Source organism: Oncorhynchus clarkii, chromosome 28, assembly GCF_045791955.1.
Source record: "Oncorhynchus clarkii lewisi isolate Uvic-CL-2024 chromosome 28, UVic_Ocla_1.0, whole genome shotgun sequence".
Taxonomy (NCBI): Eukaryota; Metazoa; Chordata; class Actinopteri; order Salmoniformes; family Salmonidae; genus Oncorhynchus; species Oncorhynchus clarkii.
The window spans coordinates 6,301,439-6,314,567 of NC_092174.1; the positions used below are offsets into that span (position 1 = coordinate 6,301,439).

Sequence of the window (13,129 nt, forward strand, 5' to 3'; positions counted from 1 at the left end):
GAGAGTGATTGTGGAGGTCCTGGGCTGGAGTGGTCTGCGATTCTCTAAAATGGCGTTGGTGGCGGCTTATGGTAGAGAAATTAACATTCAATTCTCTGGCAACAGCTCGTGGACATTCCTGCAATCAGCATGCCAAATGCACACTCCCTCAAAACTTGAGATCTGTGACATTGTGTTGTGTGACCAAACTGCACATTTTAGAGTGGCCTTTTATTGTCCCCAGCACAAGGTGCACCTGTGTAATGATCATGCTGTTTAATCAGCTTCTTGATATGCCACACCTGTCAGGTGGACGGATTATCTTTGCAAAGGAGAAATGCTCACTAACAGGGATGTGAACAAAATTGGAGGGAAATAAGCTTTTGTGCATATGGAACATTTCTGGGATCTTTTATTTCAGCTCATGATACATGGGACCAAAGCTTTACATGTTGTGTTTATATTTTTGTTCAGTATACCTTTTCCATACATTCCGTAATAAATTTTAAATATTTCACCTATCCTAAAAAATTTCTAAAAAAAAATATTTGTGCGATTATTGAGTGCTTTTCTCAATAGTGTAGTGTTGTGAGCATAACAGTATGTGGAAAAGAAAAAACCCTTACAAATTATATTCTCAATAGACTGAATAGAGCATGCTTTTTAGTCCAAGAGAAGGCTTGAGCAGGGTTCCAGGAAACCGGCTCCTATTAGAGGCATCCAACCATATTGCTGTTACCAGTTTGGGGTGGCTTTGGACTCTTGCTGCCTCTGTCTGACTTCCCCAATAGGCCGAGTGTGCTTGTTTGTTGTAATGACCTAATGATGTATATCTTCAAATGTTTAAAAAAGTAATGTTGCGCTCATGGGAATGTCATTCCTTGAGCACCAGCCTACAGATATCTTGAAATCTAGTGCAATTTGCACATGAAAATGTCATTGGATATCTCAACAATCATCAAAAGCCATCTTCAGACCCACATCTATTTCCACAATACACACACTGAAACAAACAATTGGAGTGGTGGTCAATTGAAATAGGGCACTACACACACACAACAGAAAGAAAATACTTGCACCACACCACAGTAAGTTGTATGAGAAATGTTATATTTGTTTATTCAATTATGAGCCGTTCTCCTCTCTGATTAATGGAATGAATGAGAATTGGTAGGTTATTTACATGTTTCCAGACAGTCCCCCCAAAAGTGGAGGTGGTGAGGTGATGGAAGAAGCAGTTTTGTAGTGTAGAAAAAGCCGTTATCTTGAAGGCGAGGATGGGGGGGAGGCCTCGCTGAGGGACACAAGCCTTGTGTAGAGCCCTCCGTTGAACGAAGTCTATAAAAAAAAGTCCAATGGGTCAAGTCTGGGCTTTCAGTTCCCATATCTACTATAGAACCGGCATCATTGCATTCTGGAAAAAAAACACTCAAGAATAGCCAGTACATTCCTCACGTGAAGCTGTGTTGTTTTCAAGTCAGGGCCTTTAAACATTTGGCAGGTGTAATAAACAAATATGTTATTTAATATTTTTGCTATATTACTTCTAGTCATCTGTAGTTTTATGGGTTACATCGTTTTTTTCAAAATCTTGTAGGCTTTCACATGATGTAAAGACAACTAGTCGGTTACTATAATAGGACACGGGAGGATACTAGCTGCCATAGTGGCCCTTTCTGAGACTGCTTTCTAATCTAAAACATGCGTTTTACCTGGGCAGGGGAAGAGGTCTCTATAGTCCTGGTACAGTACAGACTAACTGCTCCGGAATGAAGTTTCCCCCAAGTGCAGAACTAGGATCAGCTTCCCCTCCATCAATCCTAACCTTAACCATTGGGGAGAAAATGCTAAACTGACCCAAGATCAGCGTCTAGGGGCACCTCAAACTTGAAACAGGGATAATGTTTCACAATAGTGACACCCTGTTCATAATTTCACAGTTTAATCAATAATTGAGGTATTAGTTGTGGGGGAAAAGAGCATACCCATAGGTTCTTTAGAACCACAATAAGGGAGCACTGTATTAGAATAATAGTTTTTCTGATGTAGACTAATAATTTATTTAAAAAAAACATTTTTACAGGAGGTGGTGGTAAAAGAAAACAAAAATATATATATTTATATTTAAATATCTTTTATACTTTTTTATTTATATATGATTAAAAATGCAATCAAAATAATTCCCATAGTATTAGTGTTTAAGTAAAGTTCAATATAGAAGTTTATTATAACAAAATAGGCAGTTTACGGAGGGTTAAATATATGTTAAAATCTCATTGTACAATAAAGTTGTTACATTTTTGCATCTGCATTTTGCGGACAAACCTAACGACACCTAAAAATGGCAGTCCCTTACTTTTTTATCTGTAAAAGCACTCTCAAAAACAATTCAAACGATCAAAGATGGTAATTTAAACAGCAAGACACAGCTTAAAAACTCTCCATAGTTCTTACACTGATCTGATCTCAAACTCAAGTTCTAGAAGGTTTTAGTAGGAGCGATATCACATTTTGCTCATGAAAATGTCAATATTATTCCAAGAATCAAACACACTTGTAGGATGCAAACGAGAATTACAACCGTACAAACAGTAATGCTGTTTGCGTCACACAGTTCTTGTTAAGAGCAGAGGTCAGCGTTAAACCCTTTGAATGGACACACTACACCCTCCAGGACTTGAGTTGAAGAACCCTGTTCAATCAAGTGCCGCACAAGAAACATCTGTGTGCTGCTCAAAGACACAAAATTCAATGGCTTTCTAACATGGATACACTGGTAAGGAGCGGGGGGGAAAGTGAATACAACTGTGTAAAAAAAAAAAAGAAGACTACTATGATAAATATGTTGAAGGATGACGGTTGGGGGGTAAAAGAAAGTGGAAAAAAGATGCTAAAAAGACATGCTGTTAAAGCTATCACGTGCAATGCCTGAACTTTGTCTTCGGACGAAAAAAAACTAGACTTAAATAGGAGGTACTATTAAGCCGTGAGCCACTAAAAAGTTATTTCACTTTCCTTTTTTCTTAGAAAGTCACCTCCTTCAAACATTAAGGAACTGTACCGTTTGAACATCATCTGCCCCTCTGTGCTTTGCTCTGCTGGTCTGGCTATTCGTTGTCAACATCACTGGCCGTCACTGTCACTTCTCGGTCGGTGGGACCGAAGACTTAGGTCATGAGAGAAGCCTGGCAGAGGAGGGGGATTGAGGAAAAGGGGGGTGATAAGGTTCGGACCATTTTGCAGGCGGTAGGGTAGTGTTTCCAGTTTCAGCAGAACAGGGCATAAAACATAAATAAAAAGGAGAGGAGGACGACAGGGGAGTAGAAAGTGTTGTGACCTCTTCATAATTTCTCCTTGGATAGCACCCATATGAACAGGCCAGACTGTTCCTCTATGGTCTGCTTGACTTGCTCGTAGATCTCCTCCAAGGTGTCTCCTTGAACAATGGCTGAAACAGACACAAAAAAGGCTTAGTGACTGGTTAAGCGTAGCTTCTCGTCCAATAGCCTTTATATGCATCTACTTGCAATGCTGTGTCTATTCTGTTGCTTCCATTGTAATGTATTTGCTGTGAAGCCCCTTAAGATTTCCCTGTGTTAAAAAAGGGTGATATACACATAGAAATAAAGTAAACAATTAAATGTTAAACTAACCGTCCCATGTCATGCCAAGGACACAAAGAAAGGGGTTAGTTTGTCACCTGTAAAATGCTCAGTGAACTCCTGCTCCAGCTTGGTGGCTCTGTCAAAGGTCTTCCTGCTCTGCTCCTCCGTCAGCCTCTTATTCATCTCCCTGATAGAAAGGGAGAGAACAGCACAGTGAAAACCCTGCACACAACAGTGTGTCTAGATCCAGGTACTAATTCCAGCAAGAACAACTAGCAGTCCAAAACAAATGTAGAAAGACACACCGATACCAGACCTAAACTTCTTTCTTATTTTAAAAATGTTATTTGCAGATTGCATGACAGGCTTTTGTGCCAGTTAAGCTCCAAACCGACAGAGCTAGTAGCAGCAACCATCAAGTCTGCAAAACTAAGCTGACAGTTGTACCAGGTCGATAAGCATCTAAATCTGACAGAGAATCAGCTACCACTCACATGATGTTCTCCATAGACTTGGGTTTGATGAAAACAGCGATGGGATGGAGCTGGGCCAGCTGCAGCCTCTTGATGGCGTTGCCCGACACATCCAGGATGCAGTGTTTGCCCTTAGGGAGGGGAACAGAGAAATCTGATGGGTGCAGTGTTGTCACGATACAGAAACACAAACCAGACTGAACTCTATGATATGCTTTATGTAAAATATTGTTTGCTGTGCCGGAGTCAGGAGTAGTTGCCTAAGCTTCCGTATCTGGACCACATATGCACCCTGGTGATAGGGGTTCGAGCCCCGTCTTGGCCACCTTCTGTCTATGTCCCTACTATCGGTCTCCCTCTACATTTCCCACTGTACTGTCCCCCCAATTTTTTTATTATGTGCTGTAGCTTGGAAAATAAAAGATGACTTTGGGTGACAACATAAGGCATAACTCCTATTAACTGGAACATGATTTCACAGAGCCCTGAATGAGCACCTTTGCTTGGTGAAGGAACCTAAAGTTAAACAATGGCGACCCCTTTTAGCTACCTAGGCTACATGTACACTAGCCTTCAAAAGTTTTAGAACACTTACTCATTCAAGGGTTTTACTTTATTTTTACAATTTTATATAGTGAAGAATAATAGTGAAGACATAAAAACTATGAAATAACACATATGGAATCATGTAGTAACCAGAAAAGTGTTAAATAAATCCAAATATATTTTATATTCTTGAAATAGCCACCCTTTGCCTTGACGACAGCTTTGCACACTCTTGGTATTCTCTCAACCAGCTTCACCTTGAATGCTTTTCCAACAGTCTTGAAGGAGTTCCCACATATGCTGAGCACTTGTTTGTTGCGTTTCCATCACTCTGCAGTCTGACTCATCCCAAAACATCTCAATTTGGTTGAGGTTGGGGGATTGTGGGGGCCAGGTCATCTGATGCAGCACTCCATCACTCTCCTTCTTGGTAAAATAGCCCTTACACAACCTGGAAGTGTACTGGGTCCTTGTCCTGTTGAAAAAACAAATGATAGTCCCCACTAACCCCAATCCAGATGGGATGGCATATCACTGCAGAATGCTGTGGTAACCATGCAGGTTAAGTGTGCCTTGCATTCTAAATAAATGTCACCAGCAAAGCACGCCCACACCATAACACCACATAAGGAGATCATCCGTTCACCCACACCGCGTCTCACAAAGATACGGAGGTTGGAACCAAAAATCTCCAATTTGGCATCCACACCAAAGGACACATTTCCACCAGTCTAAAGTCCATTGCTCATGTTTCTTGGACCAAGCAAGTCTCTTCTTCTTATTGGTGTCCTTCAGTAGTGGTTTCTTTGCAACAATTCGACCATGAAGGCCTGATTCACACAGTCTCCTCTGAACAGCGGATGTTGAGCCAGTTTCATCATAGCGCTTGATGGTTTTTGCGACTGCACTTGAAGAAGCTTTCACAGTTCTTGAAATGTTCTGTATTGACTGACCTTCATGTCTTAAAGTAACGATGGACTGTTGTTTCTCTTTGCTTAATTGAGCTGTTCATGCCATAATATGGACTTTTACCAAATAGGGCCATCTTCTGTATTACACCACCCCCCCCCCCCCCCCCCCCCATCTTGTCACAACCGATTGGCTGAAACACATTAAGGAAAAGAAAATCCACAAATTCACTTTTAAGAATGCACACCTGTTAATTGAAATGAATTCCAGGTGACTACCTCATGAAGCTCGTTTTGAGAACGCCAAGAGTGTGCAAAGCTGTTTGGTTCCAACCACTGTGTCTTTGTGAGACGCGGTGTGGGTGAACGGATATTCTCCGCATGTGTATTTCCCACCGTGCTGGTGACACACTATGATTTATTTAGAATTCAAGGCACACTTAACCAGCATGGCTACCACAGCATTCTGCAGACAATACACCAGCCCATCTGGTTTGGGCTTGGTGGGACTATCATTTGTTTTTCAACAGGACAATGACCCAACACACCTCCAGGCTGTGTAAGGGCTATTTTACCAAGAAGGAGAGTGATGCATCAGATGACTTGGCCTTCACAATCCCAAGACTTCAATCAAATTTAGATGGTTTGGGATAAGTCGGACCGCACAGAGATGGAAACGCAGCCAATAAGTGCTCATCATATGTGGGAACTCTTTCAAGACTGTTGGAAAAGCATTCCAGGTGAAGCTGGTTGAAAGAATGCCAACAGTGTGCAGAGCTGTCATCAAGGGAAAGCTATTTGTGGCTATTTGAAGAATCTGTTTAACTTTTTTGTTTACTACACGATTCCATATGTGTTATTTCATAGTGTTGATGTCTTCATTATTATTATATGTAGAAAATAGTAAAAATAAAGTAAAACCCTTGAATGAGTAGGTTTTCTAAAACTTTTACCGCTACTGTGTCTATGCATATTCCTAAAAATCTAAGAGCATATTTATCTACTGGAAATTACTGGGCATCTTACAGACTGTTGCTTTTAAGGCTGAACACACTCAAGCCTGTTATATCCAGGGTGGGAAAAAAACAGCCTTGGTTGAAAGTACATCAATACAACCAGAAACTGCTGTTTTTTTAAACCAGTTTTTCCTGCTGTGGTGGGACTGCAGACAGTGAAGAAGTTCCGTTAACGATGGCCTTCTATTCGGTTCACGTACCTTCTCTGCCACCTCACGCACCGACTGTACGCTGGTCCCGTACAGGTGGTTGTTGTACTGGCCCGCCTCGATAAACCTGTGGTCCTGGATGTCCTTCTCCATCTGCTCCCTGGACACCACAAAGTGGTAGTCCCTGGTGTCAAACTCATAGTCCCGCTTAGGTCTGGTTGTGTCTGGGGGGAAAGGAAAGGACCAGTGTTCGACGTATGGCGGAAACTCCCTCTTTCCCATCTTTACATTAATCCAATGCTTTTAAATGTGTGGGGAAGAGTGCAAAAGTCCCAAATTGCACTCTATATTGCACTGCTTTTGAACAGAGTATAAAAGAGTGCCATTTGGGATGCATATTTTGTGAGAATTAGTGAGAAGAGATCAACTCAGACTGTGTTGACTGCTTTATTCAGACTGCGTGACCAAATGGTTGGCCTGCAAGTAGAAACATTTCCTATTTTCACCATGAACAATGCATAAAGAGAAAATTACCATTGTAATGAATGGTGCATGTTTTCTCAGCCAACAACTTGTGTTTGAGGAACTAAATAACCTGTAAAAGCACTGTCTTTTACCAGGGCAAACACGTAAGACAAGTAACTCACGGGGTACACAGGACCCAAATTTGTCGGGGAACTCCGATATCAGGTCGTCATTTACCCGATCCTTCATGGGACCGAGAATAATCACTGGACGGGTGTAGTTCACTGATGGGAGAACAAAAAGCCAACCGCTAAGATTGTGTTTGAAAAATCCAAACACAGTCCAGCAATTTGGAAAAACATCACACTTCTAACTGAAATTGTGTTTTTACACACCAACGACACCTGAAGCTTTACACATTGAAATCAAATGTAATTTAAATGTTAACAAGGCACCAAAGGAATTTGACTGATGGAGAAAAAGAAGCTCACCTTCCTGTTGACTGACTGGCTCGTACGACAGCACGTAATCCTCTTGACCACCTGAGAACAACGAGTGACCACAGAAGAACCATGCTTTCCATCACACAAGAATACAGAAAATAATTCCACTTTGATACTTTTCTGTATATATCGATGTTGTTTGTTTTATGCTATGCAAGTGACGTAGCAAGTAGCCTTGTCATTAAAAAAACAAACATTTGTAGGCTTTTTGAATGGTCTCCAGCGCAAAAACTTAATGAAAGGCATCAAGTAAATGTATCCACAAACACGACTATAATTTGTTATATATATCTTATATGACCGTGTTTTCAAGAATTTCATAATATAATTGTCAAGCCCATTCAATAGATCAGGGACATGAAAATGAAAGTACGACATAGGAATACGTCACTTTCACACGGTATTGAAATTACTATTTGAAACCACGAGCTTGGTATACATGTGTTAGCTGACAACGTCAAAAAAGATGTGCACTCTTCCATGGGGCAAAATTCATTGTGCTGTTCTGATTCTGGATGGTCAGGTTGCAAGCAAGAATGACAAGAAACTGCCATGTTAGAAATCATTAGTGGCTCGTTTCAGCTTGTTATTGATACCATGCCTTGTTCTGAGGTGTTTAACAGATTTTGTGTCAATGCTAATATGGCTAAAATTCCCTAGCTAGCTAACAAACAACTGTAACGATGTATTTGAGAGACAAGCACTTATTGTAAAAATGTATTTATGTTTTCAATAGACATAGATATATAGCTTAAATGTTGTCAACAATCTAAGCCAGCTCAGTCTGTTTTGGCCCTTAGTTGCGCAAGCCTCGGTTTTGTTGCTGAACAATCAACCCATCTATAGCTCTTGATCCTAGACTGATTTTCCTTGGTCCTAGAATGAGAGGTTTGGAGCAATGGTATGGGCGGGAGTTTGATCAGAGGATCATTGACTTTATTCAAATATATTTGGTTGGAGGGCATGTTGAATGAACATATGGCTAAAGTTGTTACACAAAAGAGCTGAGCAGTAAGTGAGCTCTTTAATTCGGAAAAACAATGGTTGCACCACAAATTACATCCTATTCCCTACATAGTGCACTACTTGCCCTAAGGGCCCTGGTTAAACGTAGTGCACTATAGAGGGAATTCATGACCTCGGCCAAGACATGCTTTTTTCAAACTCTTCCGAAAAAGTGGAGAACACCAGCAGCATCACAGTGAAATGTAATGTCTAGGAATAATGCAAGCTATAAAAACTGGTAGATGGGTCCAATGGTCCAGGATATGGCTACAACATTCCTGTGTTATGAGTCTGACCAAAATTTATGTTCAAACACAATGTGTTCAGAAGATTAAAATAGCATATCAGACATGAGCACATTCAAAATTACACGCATACACACTAGAGGTCTTTACGGGTCCAAAAGTTGGAAATGGATCCATGGCTTTCCCATCCGACCCCATATACATAAATTAATTTTAAAAAACCCTGAGACCTGTTTTTCCAAATGGACCCGAGAACAGTCACACACGTTACAGAAAGGCTAGTAAAAAAAAGTTATGAATAAATTAAAACTGTTCCTTGTGTTTCGATGTCTAGCATATTCAAAATGTTACAGCCTATTGTTTAAACTTTCCTAAAATATTAATTGTCCATCCCGGTACATCTGTAAGAGATCTGAGCGCTAAATGCATCAGGGTGCATAGGCTTAAATGTCCACTGTATGATATTAATATACAGAAAATTAATATAAAGGAAGAGAAGCTTAGGGATAAAAAAAATAAAATCAGGGTGGCTACAGATACAGAGTTCTGTATCCTAATTTTTGCTCAGGCATTCTGCGCATGTGCAGGATCATTTTTTAAAATCTTTTACCTACGTACTTGCTGTGCTGAGTGCTACGCTGCCGTTCCACCCCCTCCTTGGTCATCTTTGTCTGGTCACTGGTGTTGCATACAAACTTCATGTTGTACACAAAACTATTGCATTCTCTCATTAGCCTATTAAGCATAAGCACGATTTCCTACAAACCTCATATTTTACACAAAGGAGTTCGAACTAAGGCATTTGATGCCTCAGTAAGCATAAGCGCGATTTCATGTTATTTTTCCAGGAGGGGAGTAGGCATCATGTGACACTGAGATCGCATACAGGTGGAATTTATTTAACTAATTATGTGACTTCGGAAGGTAATTGGTTGCACCAGATCTTATTTAGGGGCTTCATAGCACCACTTGTCCGTTTTTTTTTGTTGAATTTTTTGAAACAAGTAATTTTTAATTCACTTCACGAATTTGGACTATTTTGTGCATGTCCATTACATGAAATCCCCCCCAAAATCGATTTAAATTACAGGTTGTAATGCAACAGAATAGGAAAAATGCCAAGGGGTTGAATACTTTTACAAGGCACTGTATATACTAGGCGGTGTCAGAGGAAGGCCCAACTTCCGCACCTTTGACCCCGTTCCAGGGAAGTCAAAAGACACACACATTATTAGCAGACATCGGGTAGCCATCCAAGGTGTACTCTAACGCTACAGATACTGACAGGCTTCACCTGTTGAAGCGAACGTCGAATAGACACGTAACAAGGTTAATCCGTCTAAAACAGAAACACGTGCAAAACGACTACGCAAAACTTGCCACAGTTTTGATAATAGAATTCAGTGGTTTTTCAATTCGCAACCAGGACAGCTCGCTGGTTAAGACTGTCAAACAAGCTCGGAATGAACTACCACAAGCATAGGCTTACTTTGGCCTTCTCACTGAAACAGGAATGGAAGAGCTATTACCATTCAAACTAATTTTCTGTCGAACATGTATCCCAACTTCATGAACTACTTGGGCCCTACTTGCCAATCTCAGAACTCAGAGAGCTTGCAAGCACAGCTTTTGAGGCATCAAAATTGAGCCGCGCGAAGAGCCCTGACATCTCAGTTTTCAATATTGAACAGGAGCACTCACTTCAGTTAGAGGGTGCGTTATCAGGGATAGGAAAGTTGAGAGATGATGCACAACAGTATCTACCACGAAATCACAATACCAACAACTATAAACAATGTCGCAAGCAAAATGACTACCACTACAATCAACCTGATCGCTACGTTCCTACACCCAACCCACACAAAGTAACAGGTAACAAAGGGTTCAATAACGATCAAACTGAAGACAATTGTTCCCTAAAAGTTCTGCTAAGTACAGAAACGCAAACATTTTGAGGAAGAGGAAAAAGATCCGTCGCCATCACTAGGCTTGGATTTTGTTATTTTTACAAATAACACATCACACCGTTGCAAACAATCACTCCACTTTGTGGGGAATATGACCACAAAACGCATCCCTGAAAGTCGCTACCTGGAAACTGGAGTACTGCTTAACCCATGATGCGCTAATTTATTCGGGCTCGACAATATGCTCATCTCTCCAACATTATTTCATGATCTCAAAAGGGCTGTGAACCCAGCCCTTTAAGATAAAAATGGAATGATGACACTAAACTTCGAGGTTTCACTCGATTACCTCGCCTCTCACAATGAGACTCATGCTGAAACTACACTTCCAAATGTATTGCTTGTTCAACATGTGTATGTGACCAGCCTCAAAACGGAACCCCTGCTACTCGGAGCAGACTTGATGGATAATTTGGTTGCACTGATGGATTGGAAAATCAACCAATTGTGATCACAAGTAACCGTGCCGTCTCCACTGACCACATTGCCTTCTAACTCTGGCTGCAACACAGTCATCCACAAAGAGTATCTGAAGACAGGACCCCTTTGGAAAAATACATTTCGATACCTCTTGGTACAGAGTCTGACTCAAGCAGATATTATGATATATTGTCAAATTCAATCAGCAAACCTGATATACTATTCTTTTCATTTCGAGCCAGCAGTCTCCGTGAGTGAGCAACTTCCCTTCTCGGAGTCATGCTATACTGAAGCTGAGATTAACTTCTCTTGTCCTTCAAACACTTCCTCAAGCACTGCGGTCGTCTAAGGAAACAAAGCATCAACGTTCAGAGTGGACTGAGCGTTTTGAAGCACAAACACCAGGAGATTTGGTTTAAAAGTTACAGCCAATCTACTAACAACACGGGTGCTGACAACTTGTACAAAGGGTCCAACCTTTTCGTTTGTGCCTCGGACACCGACACCAACCGCTGGTGGGGGGAATACTGGAACAATATTTCTAACATAGAACGTGGGGAATGATCAGAGGCGACCTAAAATAACACTGTTGGTTTGGTTGTTATTTTGTGATGTCATTAAAACTGTTAAAAAGGAAATACTGTAACTTGAAAGGTATACACGCTACATGTAAGAAGTTTCCATCCTCTGCGTTGTGCATGCTACAGTGGTTCTTCCTTTAAAAGTTGCTTCGTACTGCAGCACAGCATGCGGGCTGCCTCAGAATTGTATGGCACGTTATTTAAGTGTTGTTGCCATCAACGCTAGTTAGTGCTAGTTTGACCACCAGAGGGCATCTTTGAGAAGCATTTGACTGTTTTAAATATTGTCTGTACTAGCAAATTTAACATATTTTTTTGGAAAAAACATATGTATATGAAATTGATTTTAAGTAGCTTAATTAATTTGATTAATATTATGGTGTTTCTATTCCAAGAAAAACAAAACCCCCAGGGTTTCCGTTAGAAAAATATGGAGCTGTACAACATGACTCCTCTTTAAATCTGCGTATTTCTCCAAAGCTCAGTTGTCCTGAGTCTGTACAGCACACCCCGTCAGTCCATTTAATTGGTACTACATGGTAATGTAAAAGTTTTTTTTAGCGATACAGTACGTAATATAGCAAGTTTAAAAAAATCTTGGATCACACATCTGATTATTCATTATGAATAGGATTTATTTGATTTGTTTACATTCTTCGTTGTAACCATAATGTCACAAATAATTGAACACACAACATGAGCAGATTAACTTGGTCAAAACATGTATATATTAAAGACTATCAAACTGAAAATACATCCATGAATTTACGAACAGATAGTCAATTTGTGCCACAGTTTAGACTATCGATAGATCAGCAATATTTTGGAGACGATTTTGTTTTCAAATAACAGAAAGTGAGTGGTTGTAATCTGAATAAAGGGAAAAGTCCATTCTTGAACATGGGGTGAGACAATATGCCCTTTTCATTTTGTCTGGTTTATCAACCACTCAACACATTTCTGTTAACAAACTATAGTCTTGGCAAGTCGGTTAGGACATCTACTTTGTGCATGACACAATTAATTCTTCCAACAATTGTTTACAGATTATTTCAGATTATTTCACTGTATCACAATTCCAGTGGGTCAGAAGTTTACATACACTAAATTGACTGTGCCTTTAAACAGCTTAGAAAATTCCAGAAAAGTATATCATGGCTTTAGAAGCTTTCGATAGGCTAATTGACATTATTTGAATCAATTGGAGGTGTACCTGTGGATGTATTTCAAGGCCTACCTTCAAACTCAGTGTCTCTTTGCTTGACAT

The 13,129-nt window shown here is 40.3% G+C and overlaps 1 protein-coding gene across 26 annotated transcripts in view; it reads right to left on the bottom strand.

The window, feature by feature from the left end:
* Positions 1–686: 686 nt before the first annotated feature.
* Positions 687–13,129, bottom strand: part of LOC139387551 (disks large homolog 1) — a 262,524-nt gene continuing 250,081 nt past the window's right edge. For 22 of the 26 annotated variants that reach the window (XM_071133877.1, XM_071133875.1, XM_071133874.1 and 19 more), the window contains 6 exons: positions 7,633–7,683; positions 7,324–7,425; positions 6,728–6,900; positions 4,079–4,188; positions 3,680–3,771; positions 2,919–3,427 (listed from right to left, as the gene is read on the bottom strand). In XM_071133877.1, the coding sequence (XP_070989978.1) occupies positions 3,321–3,427; positions 3,680–3,771; positions 4,079–4,188; positions 6,728–6,900; positions 7,324–7,425; positions 7,633–7,683 (635 nt within the window). In that variant the 3' untranslated portion in view covers positions 2,919–3,320. Of the gene's footprint in view, positions 3,428–3,679; positions 3,772–4,078; positions 4,189–6,727; positions 6,901–7,323; positions 7,426–7,632; positions 7,684–13,129 lie in introns of those variants that run through there. The other 4 variants (XM_071133865.1, XM_071133868.1, XM_071133866.1 and 1 more) reach the window with 2 other exon arrangements.